This window comes from Dioscorea cayenensis, unplaced genomic scaffold, assembly GCF_009730915.1.
Source record: "Dioscorea cayenensis subsp. rotundata cultivar TDr96_F1 unplaced genomic scaffold, TDr96_F1_v2_PseudoChromosome.rev07_lg8_w22 25.fasta BLBR01000577.1, whole genome shotgun sequence".
Taxonomy (NCBI): Eukaryota; Viridiplantae; Streptophyta; class Magnoliopsida; order Dioscoreales; family Dioscoreaceae; genus Dioscorea; species Dioscorea cayenensis.
Window position 1 is genome coordinate 19,555 of NW_024086968.1, and position 12,159 is coordinate 31,713.

At 39.7% G+C, this 12,159-nt stretch overlaps 1 protein-coding gene across 1 annotated transcript; it reads right to left on the bottom strand.

Moving 5' to 3' along the window:
• Positions 1–675: 675 nt before the first annotated feature.
• Positions 676–1,621, bottom strand: LOC120254689 (abscisic acid receptor PYR1-like). The gene has a single exon (XM_039262746.1). The coding sequence runs from the start codon at positions 1,529–1,531 to the stop codon at positions 905–907; it is 627 nt and encodes a 208-aa protein (XP_039118680.1). The 5' UTR covers positions 1,532–1,621; the 3' UTR covers positions 676–904.
• Positions 1,622–12,159: the final 10,538 nt, after the last annotated feature.

A 12,159-nucleotide genomic window follows, 5' to 3' on the forward strand; every position in this document is an offset into this window, starting at 1 on the left:
TTACATATATAAAATTTATAAGTATTAGTTTGATAAATAACATAAATTAATTAGGAAACACACTGTTCATTAATGATTATTATACAATGTAATTTTATTGAGACTGTCTTTCTAGCGGATGAAATGGATTATCATGATAATGAGATGCCCACTATATTAATATTAAATGTATCCCAATTGAGACCTTGTAATTTTGGCAATACTAAATTTACAAGGGGTTGTTATTGAATTATATTTATATCAATCATGCAAATTTATCTTATAGTTGAAGTTATCCTTTGTCCTCATATCTTTTTAAAATATATTTTATATTTAAAATTTAAAATTATATATATATAAATTACATAAACTATATTAGAAGAATTCATACATATAGTGTTAATAACTCAATTCATATGTGATCTCAACTTCAACTCGCGCGAGTCTTGAAAGAGGAAAAATAACTAAAAATATTTAAATTTATTTTTTTAGAATAATATTTTATCGTCCAAGATAAAAGAGATGCATTTTCATGTTCTTTTTAATTAATATATATATATAATGAAGAAACAATGCACGCATTCATATGAACCACAAAATCAAAAGAAAATTAAAAATAGAAAAATTAAAAATTGTGAAGAATAACACAATTGTCATTCGAAGTTTCCAAAATACCATATTTATGGAGTAATAAACTTAGAAAAAGCGGTTTATTGAAAAATTAAAATATGTTTAAATACCATAAATACCCTCAAGAGCGGAGGCCCAGGTGAATCACAATTGTAAGGGCAGTATACAACAAGGGCAATTCCGTAACTTCACCAATAAATCCCAAATTATTCTCCCCACAAATCCAAAATTAAAAAAAAAAAAAGGAAAAACCACAAAAGGCTGGAGAAAGGGATCGCTACCCCGTTTTTTGTCGTTAAGTCTCGGGCGGCGCCGGCGCCGGCGCCGCCATCGCTTCCATCTCCGCCACCGTTGCTAGCTTCTGGAGATTGAGCTTCACGACGGTGTCGGCGAACAACCTGGTGTCATCCTCCGTATTCCCTTCCGGCACATCAACGGCGTAAGACTCTAACACAACGCTCCAGATCTCGCGCCCTTCTCCACCCCCAAACTGAGTCACCGTCGTCACCGATCGGTAGTTACGGAGCCGATGCTCGCCGCCGATGATCGAGAAACCGAAGACCCGACGCTCATCGTCAAGGATATCGAGTCGCTCGGTGCTGAAGCTCGCCGGCAGGCCAGAGATCACGCTGACTTCTCGAAGACATCCAACACGGATCTCGCCATCGCCAGGGATTGTGCAGCTGCGGACAAAGTGCTTGTAAACCTGGGGCCGATCAAAGCAACGAACCACAGCCCAGACCTTCTCCGACGGTGCTTTCACTCGTTGCGCCAGCAACGACGAGCACCTCCCCGGCCCCGTGCGATACTGGTGGTGAGCTTCGATCGTGGCCTTCAGCTCCTCATACTCCTCCGCCGTGATCCCCGCCGGAATCTCATCCATCTCCGATCTCGAGGTAACCTCTTCTCCTCCGACCTCCATTGTTGATCTCTCTCTCTCTCTTTCTCTCTCTATTTTGGATGTGTGTTTTCGGGTCCGATTTTTTTTTTTTATAATAGGAATGGAGGGGTTATTTTAATTGGTTAAATTTATCGGTGTCATTATTCGAAATTATTTAAATGGTGAGTAGTGTATTAGAATTTGGTTTTGGGGAATAATTTAGTGGAATTATTTGAGGGGTTGAAATTGGTGCCGATTGACACGTGGCAGACGGATGGCTCATGTAGTGGTGGTGGTGGTGGTCGGCTTGAAAGCCGACCAGCTTCAGTGGGTGTGTCAGCTAAGCGCGGATCCGGTGGACTCTTATCGGATCTCATCCATCAATTCGTTAATAATCCTAATCACTTAATAGTCACTATACACCATACTTTTCGATCATTTTAATATTTTGACAAATAAATAAATAAATAAATACAATGTTAATTTGACTATTGAATTATAAAATTGAATTTATTTTAAGCTAAATAAATACTATTATAAAGTTAAAATGAAACAAGTAGTGTAGTGTTGATTGATCAGTTAATCACTAATTATGTTGAGGATATGTATAATGTCTATCAATGATTAGACAAGTACTGATGCAACAATTGACTGTAATGGTTTGTCAAGACTAAATTGATTTGAACGTTTGATGATGTAGTTATGCATTTATAATTAATGAATGACTTGATTATCGGATCTTTGGTTAAATCCGATAAGCTTAACAGAGTTGCTTTTGAGCCGGCTAAAGCCAATAACACAGAATATTATTTCAGTTGATATTACTGTAGCCATAATCTTATTATAGTTTAGTTTAAATAAATATATATAGAAAAGAGTTGTGGAGAATAAGAGCAAGTTGGCAATTAAAAAATGGGATTTGTTTAGAGTGTTATGATGCTATCTGAAGAGAAGGAGAGGGGCCATGACTATGAGCTAGGGTGCTTGTTTTAATGGCTGGTTCAGTGTGAGCCATATCTTCTTTCACTCAAAGTCTCTGAGCATGAGCTGGTCCCATTGCCTGCAAAGAGCCACCAACTTCATTTATTTTAGGGAAAATTACTGTTCACCCCTCGTAATTTTTAAAACTTCCCAAAAACCCCCTCCAACTTTTTGACACCGACATCAGTTATATTTTTACATTCTCTTTAACCTCATGCGTGAGTTGAAGTGGGTCCCATCGATATGAAATCCTTTTTGCCCTTGCAAAGTGGGAAAAATGAGCCCAATCATAACTTTCTCTTTATGAGTTTTTCAATGCCTCCTGCTTGCTTTTTTCTCAGACAAAGTTTAGAGGCTCATATCTTGTTCTTGTTCCTTTGTTCTTGTTCTTGTTCTTGTTCTTCTTTTTTCTTCTTCCTCGTTTGCTGTATTCAATTTTAGCTTCTTCGATTAAATTCATGGAGAGTTTTTGTGCTATCGACTAGATACAGACGAGGAGGACGAGTGCTTAATGTTCACTGGCCACTCTTGGGAATCAGTGATAGTCGAAATACGTGAGCGATGGGGTCCCCGTATATTTCCAAAGTGTCGAAAGTGAGTTTAAATATTGAACTTTATATTTAAATATATCTCTTTACGTTTTAAATATTTTATTCTCTGCTTTAAGCGTTATTTTTATCGTTTAAAAATAAATTTGTATCCAGCTTAAAATGTACTGACGGGATGGTGCTAGCGGTTCCCCATGCGCAGTAATACCCGGCTCTCGGCTCTCCAGCGTTTCCGCTCGCAGTCATAAAAATCGAACATTACATTACACTCTATAAGAGATTATTAAGTAATAAGGATATTTTTAAGCATGGAAAATATTAAAAGTATATTTTTGTTGTAATTACATTGATATTATTAAATAATAAGGATATTTTAAGAGAAAATATTAAATTTAAACAGAGAAACCTAAACTTAAACAGAAAAAGCGAAAAGTTAAAAGAGCGAGAGTTATCGTTACTACTGATTAAAATGAATGTCTTGATATTAGGAGTATAATGAAAATGAAAAATGAAAGCATGAACCTACCCGATAATGCATCCTCGAGGATTTCTACAATATCATCCAAGCAAGAAACGGAACCTCAAAAAGCGAAAGCAGTAATGAATTTAATTGAATTTAGATACATGTATCATTTACATTGACAAAATTTGTACATGCTTCTTCGGAAAAATGAATTGAATTTAAACTGGTTTTACATTTGAAACTATTACACCTATACAGATGACTATGACCCCGCTATGCACTACTCCTCCTGGGTTCGTTTTACCATAGAAAAGCGGAGTTTCAAACAATTACATTGATATTTACACAACGAACTATATACTTAAACACCGAAGTGTATGTTAGACAAACGAATCACGGATTATTAAAGAAAGAATCGTGTATACAAATATAGAAAGAATGATACTAAGAACCCACTGGCTCTGCAGACGCCTACCGTCTCCTGGACTGTGAAACATACCTTAATCGCAAAGTGGAGCTGCCATCATGTACCTGTAGCTGCACCGAGTAAGCCGAGCAAACGCTAGGCTGACGCAGTCGACACTTCCTTTTTCTGCTCACGGGCTTGATAGTCGCGAATAAGCGGGTACTGCGGTCTGGCCGACTCGCCCTAACTCCCATGCCGTACACAGAGGTCGAATAGGTCTCAGTGCCGAGATATATACAAGTTCATATTAGGAATGCCGATTATTTTCACCGAACACTTTTTTCACACAAAACACAAATTATTAAAGCACTTACCATTTCTAGCTGCTTTTATCGTATTCTTCGCTTTGCATGAAGAATAATGTCTCAGATTCTTGTCTTTTCATCAGGGCACTGACCTTATACGTGGCTGCATCACCATTATCTGGAGGATTGACGATGCCCACTTCACGTAAGTCATCGTGTGCATTCCGTAATCATAGCCATCGTGGATTCATGCGCGCTGCCGCTCGCTTTGTGACGGTGAACAAGGCCGCGTCGTGTGACGGAGGCGCGCCTTTTATAACGAGCATAGACTACGCCATCGCTTTCGCAAGATACATACGACTGCGCCCATCACATCGCTCATGCGACCATCTCCTTCCCCGAGCAGTCGAATAGATTGCCCGCGGCAGCTGACAGTAGTCTCTTCCACATGACAGGTCATTGGGTCGAACTGAACAAAGACATGTAAACAATGTTGTAAGTATAAAATTAAACGTTAAAGTATAAACTTTTAAATTCTATATCGAATGTTTAAACGAGTAACGGTAATATTTAAAGGGTATCACTTATAAGTTAAAATCGTTATCTCAGAATTTTAAACGTTAACGCCCCTACTTAAATGGTAACTAAAACAGTTTAAACAATATCATAAAAACTTCAAACTTATTTGTCATTCAGTGCGACTGAGGGCAAGATCCTTATCAACCTCGCTTCAGACTTTGCATTGAGGCGCCGATCGTTAACGAGTATCTTCGAATGAAGACTCTCCGAAGTTCTTCTACTTTTTATCATCTTTAACGGGGGTACTCACTACAGCGATCAACTGGAGACACTTCTCTACACGCTTCTTGTTCTCGTGGGATTGCCTCGCTCGATGCGGCACGGTCGACCACTGTTCCACCGACTCCACTTCGCCGAGGATAGACTCAACATCTTCAACCGCGAGTCCACAAAGCAGATCAATGGGAGATGCTGCAAACGTTGTTCTTCTTCACGGATCGCGTCCATCTTTCGATGCCGGATCGCAGCAGCCGGCTCCACCAGATGGACGACGTCGTCAGTCAACAATGTAGTCGACGATCTTTTCCACCGCTGCAAACTCAAACGCCATCTTCAATCTCTCCACCGCGATGGGCATGTCATCAATCGCTAACAACATCAGCCGCCGATGGTGCCGCCGCCGATGGTGCGCTATTATTTCATGCCACCAAGATGGCGCGTAGACGAGAGGCATTATTATTTTCCTCTTTTCGCAAGCTTTCTTCGAATGAGGCTGCCTTCAAGGGCCACCCCGATGATGTCCTCGCCGTTCGAACTCCGACGGCGATCGCCCCGGTGCTTCATTTGTTTGAAGGGAAGGCGCGATGATGTAGAGCGACGCACCGGCCTTCCAATGCTCTCCACCCGAGCGACGCCGAGGAACTCGGCCATCAAAACCGCAAGCCTCGCATGAGAGTTGCAGCTGACATCCTCGCTAGCTGCCGCGGTGGAGCCGCCACGCTCGGGGACGGGCACGGGCGGGTGGAAGCCACGTGCCCAAGCGGGAGAGGGCTTTCGCCCTCGACGATCGCGTGTTTGGCCTCGGAAGCGAGAACGGGCGCCCGCTGGCCAAAGGAAGAGGTCGCTCTTTCATCTTCGCCTTTGAGCAAGGCTGTTCCGGAGCAATAGATCCGGACCGACGGTCAGTCTGAACAAATACTTCTTCATCAAGATTCACTAACTAGCTCGTGAAACTAGCATGTGTAAAGCAAACAATCTTAGCGAAATTATTTAGTTTAAACAATTAAAACCATATTTACACATGTAACTCGTGATATTTAAACGTTATAACCTATCGTGTTAAACAAGAGAACAAACAAATTAAACATTAAACTAAAAGTTTAAACGGTAGTCGAACAAAGTTAAACGTGTAAGTTATAATGTTAAACGATAGATGAATAAAGTTAAACGGTAAATGAGTATGGTTAAACGTTAACGCCTACGCATTAAACAAAATATTTTTGAATTATTACCTCTTTTTCCTTCGAGACGACAACTGGTTTCTATCGTCGCTGGCTCTCGGTGAAGTATTTTCACCAGTGAGTACAAAGATCCCTGGACTCTGGCAGAAACGGACTTTCTTCCGCTCCGCCACCGTAGAAACTAGGCATGTTAAGCGCCACCGCAACCCTTTAACATACCCGTAAGTTGGTCTTCTTCGCGCATCTAGATTGCACTCGCAGCGCTTGTGTATGTCCTCCGCAGGCCACTTTAGGCAAAGGCAGTTGCGCCCATGCGTAGCGCCCATTCCGTGTAGATCATCGACATAATCAACGATCCAGCTAGGAACCGAAAGCAGGAGGTATTTGAAGAGGATTGTACTGTGGAGGACACCATCGTAGTTTGGCAAAATTTCTCTCTCTTCTCCTCTCCGTCTAACGAGCGCTCAAGAGCGTCCTCGCATGGAAGTGCTCTCGTGACGCTCGACAAATACTCTTCATGAAGTCGACCGTTTTCTTCTTCAAACACGAATCGCTTTCCCCATCGCAACGCAGCTAAGAACGACTGCACATCTTCAGCCCCGAAAGCTCGCGACATGCTTTCCCCGATCCCGAATTTATTGCGTTGGGTATCGTATCTCTCGCACAGAGAGTCAAGAAGGGCCCGCTTCTTGGTATGCCCTCCAACTCAAGAATGCCGTGAACGCCTGTCTTGATGATCTCCCACTGTCGAGGGATCATGTGAACTTTCACTCAAACCCACGGTTCCACTCACGCTGGGCTAGCATCGCCCATTAACTAGATCGATCGCCATAATCACAAGCCTCGTACAATAATAAAGATATTGTTAAGCGGAAATGTAATTTATTAAACGGTTAACACTCGCCTAAACACCGATATCATAAGCAGAGTGACGTATACTATTAAAATGAGATACAAATAATTAAACGGAGATTTAACTAATCTTAAACTGTAAAGCTCATTGTTTAAACTGGAGACCTCATTTTTACAATCGTAAACCATATCAACTCGAAAAAGTGGTAAACGAGATTATAAACATTACACAAAAAGGACAACACTCGAAAACCATTTCGATCGGGAGTACGCACGTAAATGTAACAAAACAAAACACAAAACCCTAGCTAGACATCTCCTCGCACTAACAAAACCCTCAAAAACCTAATTAATCCTCGAAGCTTGAAATGCCTTCCAACAAAACAAAATCACAAACTAAAACCGAAAAATGTTCTTCGTGAATGTAATAGTTAACAAAAACCATAATGAATAACCTTAGATCAGCAGTGATGGGTAAATGCATCACTTGCACCTGGACTCTTCTTCGAGACGCTGCAGGCGGAAGAGCGCTGTGGAAGAGAAGAGTGGAGACGCGAGTCGAAATGGAGTCGCGAGTCGAGAGAAGACAAGCAAGAATGCCTAAGAAAAACCCAGCACCCACTTCCTCCTCACACTCGCCAAATGAAATGCACCATTTACTCGCGGCAAGGGCATTTTCATTCATAAAATTTTTAAATACACCCGCTTAATGCCGCACGCACTTTGGGGGTTTCAAAATCATGGAGTTGAAAAGGAAGGGGTTTTTGGGCATTCGAACACTATAGTTTGTTTGGCACCTACAAAGTTGTGGGTGGCAATTTCCACTAAATAAAAAGCACTTTGGTAGGCTAGGGGTGAGTACTTATAGGATGCGACGCAAGCAAGGTGTCAATCGCCCTGTGGCGGCAAGAAGATGGGACATCGACTAAATCACATCTGGCCAACGCACGTAGTCACGTTCCAAAATCCCCCGTTTCTTTTGTTTTTCTCCGCTTGTCTCTCTTTATTATAAAGTAAATGTTTCCCATGATTCTTCCTACAATATATTTTATTATAAAAATATTTAATTATATAGGGATAAATTTACTTATATAACAGTAGTTTTCCATCGGCAGCTTCTCTCGACTTTCAACATACTATTTGAACTTCTCATTTTCCTATTATTTACTTTTTATTCCTTTACAAGCATTTCTACCAGATTTTTGATATGAAATTCCATCAACTAACTCTGAGACAATGGAGGAAAAGTCGTTTCTTTCTTCCCGCCAAGCCCGATCTCCCTATGGGATGGTACAAACTAAATCCAAAAAGCTTCTTGTCTGCAGCTTTTTACTTTTTCTCCATCATTTCTTCATCTTTGTTCTTTCTCTCATCTCCATCTTCTTCCTCATGTCAAGTCTCATGGAAGAAATGCTTTTCTCTTCTTTTACTCTTTCTGTATGGAGACGAAACCTCACAAGATCATTTTTGTTCTCTTTCTTCCTCTCCATATAATTCTCCATGTTATTCTTGTTTTCAATCTTTGTGGGTCGTCGATAGTGCTGAAAAGTTTCGTGTAATCTAAGAATCTTTATCGGTTCAAATGTCATCGCGGTAGGTGCTCATCATAAAAGGATACATTATGTGTTGTAGCACGCTTTTAAAGGTGAAGGACGTGACTCTGAATTTAGTGTGCCGAGTTCATGGGATCTGTCATAGGTGAGTTATGTGGAGTGTTGGGCACCTCGACGTGGCTCGTAAGTGGATAAGTCTTCATGACACCGACCCATAAGGCACGGGCGTTTGGCCCAATCGGTAGACAACTTTCAAAACGAGTGTCATATATATCAAGTTACCTTCAAGAAGTGCTGTAGTGGAGCATCACTCGCTCGAGGGAGTGAATCTAGTCACATGATGGAAACTTGGCCTTTATTATCAATCTGTAATTCACCAAAAATGCTAGCCTGGTTGTAAGTGCTCCTATGTATATTATTTCATTGCTTGTGTATTATTTCAAGCTCATGTGTATTGTTTTAGATCTCATATGTATTATTTTAGGGTTTGTGTCTATTATTAACATTTTATGTGTAGCGTAACTCTGCTTTATGCAAGTGTAATTCAAACTTCTTCTAGTGTATCGTACGCTGTTGGCGACGTGCCCTTCTCTTTGTGTTATGCATTGTCGCCGCAGTAGTCCTTCTCACGAAAGCAGCATGAACGTCAAGGTTGGGGCTCTTTCTATCCCGACATCCCTCCCGTGATGGTGCTCAAAGATTACAAGGTGTGCACAACCATCATATGGATCGATATTAAAATTGAGGCAACATTTTGAGAATACGGTATCAGCTTTAAAGATGCCACTGCATAATAATGCTATAAAAATAAAAACTTTGACTTCATCTTTGTAAAACATAATAAAATCCAAGTACATCAGTGTGTCCGCTCAGATACTCAGAGGCGGTGCACGATCAAAGGGAAGAGAACTTAGATACATTTTGGGTAAAGACACCAACCAACGCACAATTGGGGTGCGACAGACAATGATGCAGAGCACACCCCAAAGCTAATAAGAAGTGGGTCTTTCAACGTGTTGTCATTCGTAAACCGAAAGAAGAGCCACCGTGCATAGAGTCACAATATACGTATGACATACTGTGGGAATATGGTGTTCTGCTCTTCCATATTTACGTGTTTGGATGGGAAAGGAAGCTGCTAGGTTGCCATCCATAGTAGTGAGGTAATTAGATACGATTCGCTTTCTATGGTATATAGATAAAGTGGCGGAGACGATCCCTCGGTATGGCCATGTTTTTGAGAATAACGGGCATGTTTGCGAGCTTTTCTTTTCGCCGTCTGCCTGCTGGGTTCAAGCAATCATGCAAGCTTTCATTACTTTTTCTTACATGGAACTCACTTGCTCGAAAGTACTGGGTTTTGTTGGGAGCAATAGACAAAGATGGTAATGAGGGTCTTTTTCATATAGCATTCGTTATCATTGACAACGAACCGATGAAAACTCGGATTCTGGTTTCTCGCCACCTTAGATGCGTTGGGACAAATAAGAGGACCACGGAAAAATTATCACATTCATCTTCGACTGTAAGGGTTTTGTCAACGTCTATTGCTAGAGTGTTTCCCTCATCACCGCATGGGTATTGTTTATTTACATTTGGAGGCTAACATCATGAAGAGAAAATGTTAGACTCGGGAAGCACTTAGAGATCGTTGTTGGGGCAAGAGTTGTGAAAAGTTGCGCACGCTTACATATTGAAGGAGTTTGATGATGCAGCCGGCCTGACCTGCCGTGAGAGCGAGCGCGAGCGACGGCCATTTCCTCGCATGATTGGGTGCCAAGTAGTACTCAACATCGACCATCGATCCACCTCCTATTTAAGGGGTACGATGGTGCAAAATGGCCTCTAATGTCACGTAGTCTTTTCAACACCTAGATTAAAGAATTGTGACATCTCGCCTATGACAAGCATGGTTGATGAGGACTCGTGCTCTTGCTACATATATATACTCCTATGTATTTTGCTTCCACTACCTATGTATTACAAAATGTTGATGTAGTACGTATTCTTGTTTCTATTGCATATGTTTCGCTATTGCAGTGCTATGCGCGATCGCTCTCCCGTTTACTAAATTAGTGTTTAAGTTTATTATTTCGCTCGCTTCCTCGCGTATTATCGCCACTTAACGTAACATCTTACGCTCATCAATCAGACGTGCAAACTTATGAACAGGTTGTCGCAGCAACGTGAAGCAAGCGATGCTAAAGCAGTTAACCAAATTAAAGGTGCCTAATTTTAAATTTTAAATCTTTTAATATTAACAATTCTATTAATCTCAAATTTCGAGATTATAATAATAAATATTTTAAAAATAAAATACATATCTACATAATTAGCGCATTAATCCTAACTAGTTAGACACTAAATTAACAACACCGTCGAATTAAAAAACAATTTTAAACAAATTCATATATAAGTCAATTATTAAATACAACAATTATTCAACAAATAATCTAATGAATAATTAAAATTTTCATAACAATTAATCACAACAAGTATATAACATCTCACTAATACTTTCATAAATGAAACAAATATTTAACAAATATCTAACAATCATTCAACAAATATAAATATTTTTACGCAACAAATAATCACACAAAAATTCATTAAATTAGATATAAAACAAACATTACGAAAAACGATGAAAATCCCTATAATGAAAATAAAACATAAACTGGTGATAATTGGATCAGCAGACTCACCTAATCCAATGATTATCTCATAATGTTTTAATACCTGTACCTTTGTGCAGTAATTGCACTAGGATTTTATTTTATTTTTATATTAATATCCTAAATATTGATAATTATGTATTGATAACTTCAATATCTATATATAAAATTTAAAACAAAAGTATTTGAGGATTTATGTTTGTTAGCTATATTATTTATTATTATCACTCAACATCAAATTTATTTAATATAGTAATTTTATTATTTTTATTTAATTTATTTTAAATAATATAGGTAGAATTAAAAAAAAAGTAGCATTTTTCATATTATAATAATGATAGATATTTTAATTATATATACGATGGGGCCAAGGGGTGCTCAATCACCTCCTCCCAAAATTCGCCAGTTGACGTGAAGTATGTAAATGTGGGATACATATTTTACCCCGAAGCTTACTGAAGTTGAACAAATCGTCGAAGATAGCCGCCGTCTGAGAGTGGCAACGATCCTTAACATGGTGAAGTCATTGACGAAGACAACAATGCTGCCACCGGGCGGTATGAAAGTGTTCATGGTACATACCTTTTTGCAAGCATGCATGTAGCTATCATGCAAATGTATATTAGTGCACTCGTTATATAGACAATTATTTCATAGCCAGAGTGTTATTGTCGTGCGTATCAAACCTATGTACTGATCCTGACAATGACAAGCCATGTGACAACAATGCTGAACTCGTATCGCTTTCGCCAATATTAAAGAAACACCCATGTCATCCACATAGGGAAGCGGATGAGAGTCACATGCTGATGTCCGTGGAGGTTTCATTGAGCTGGTACCACCAACTGTGCCATAATCAAGATCATAATGCAATAATAGCGAATCAATATTACATTCATAATAAGGCG

Bases quoted from the DNA above. Each gene is read 5' to 3' on its own strand.
- LOC120254689 (XM_039262746.1), bottom strand. From the start codon at position 1,531: ATGGAGGTCGGAGGAGAAGAGGTTACCTCGAGATCGGAGATGGATGAG.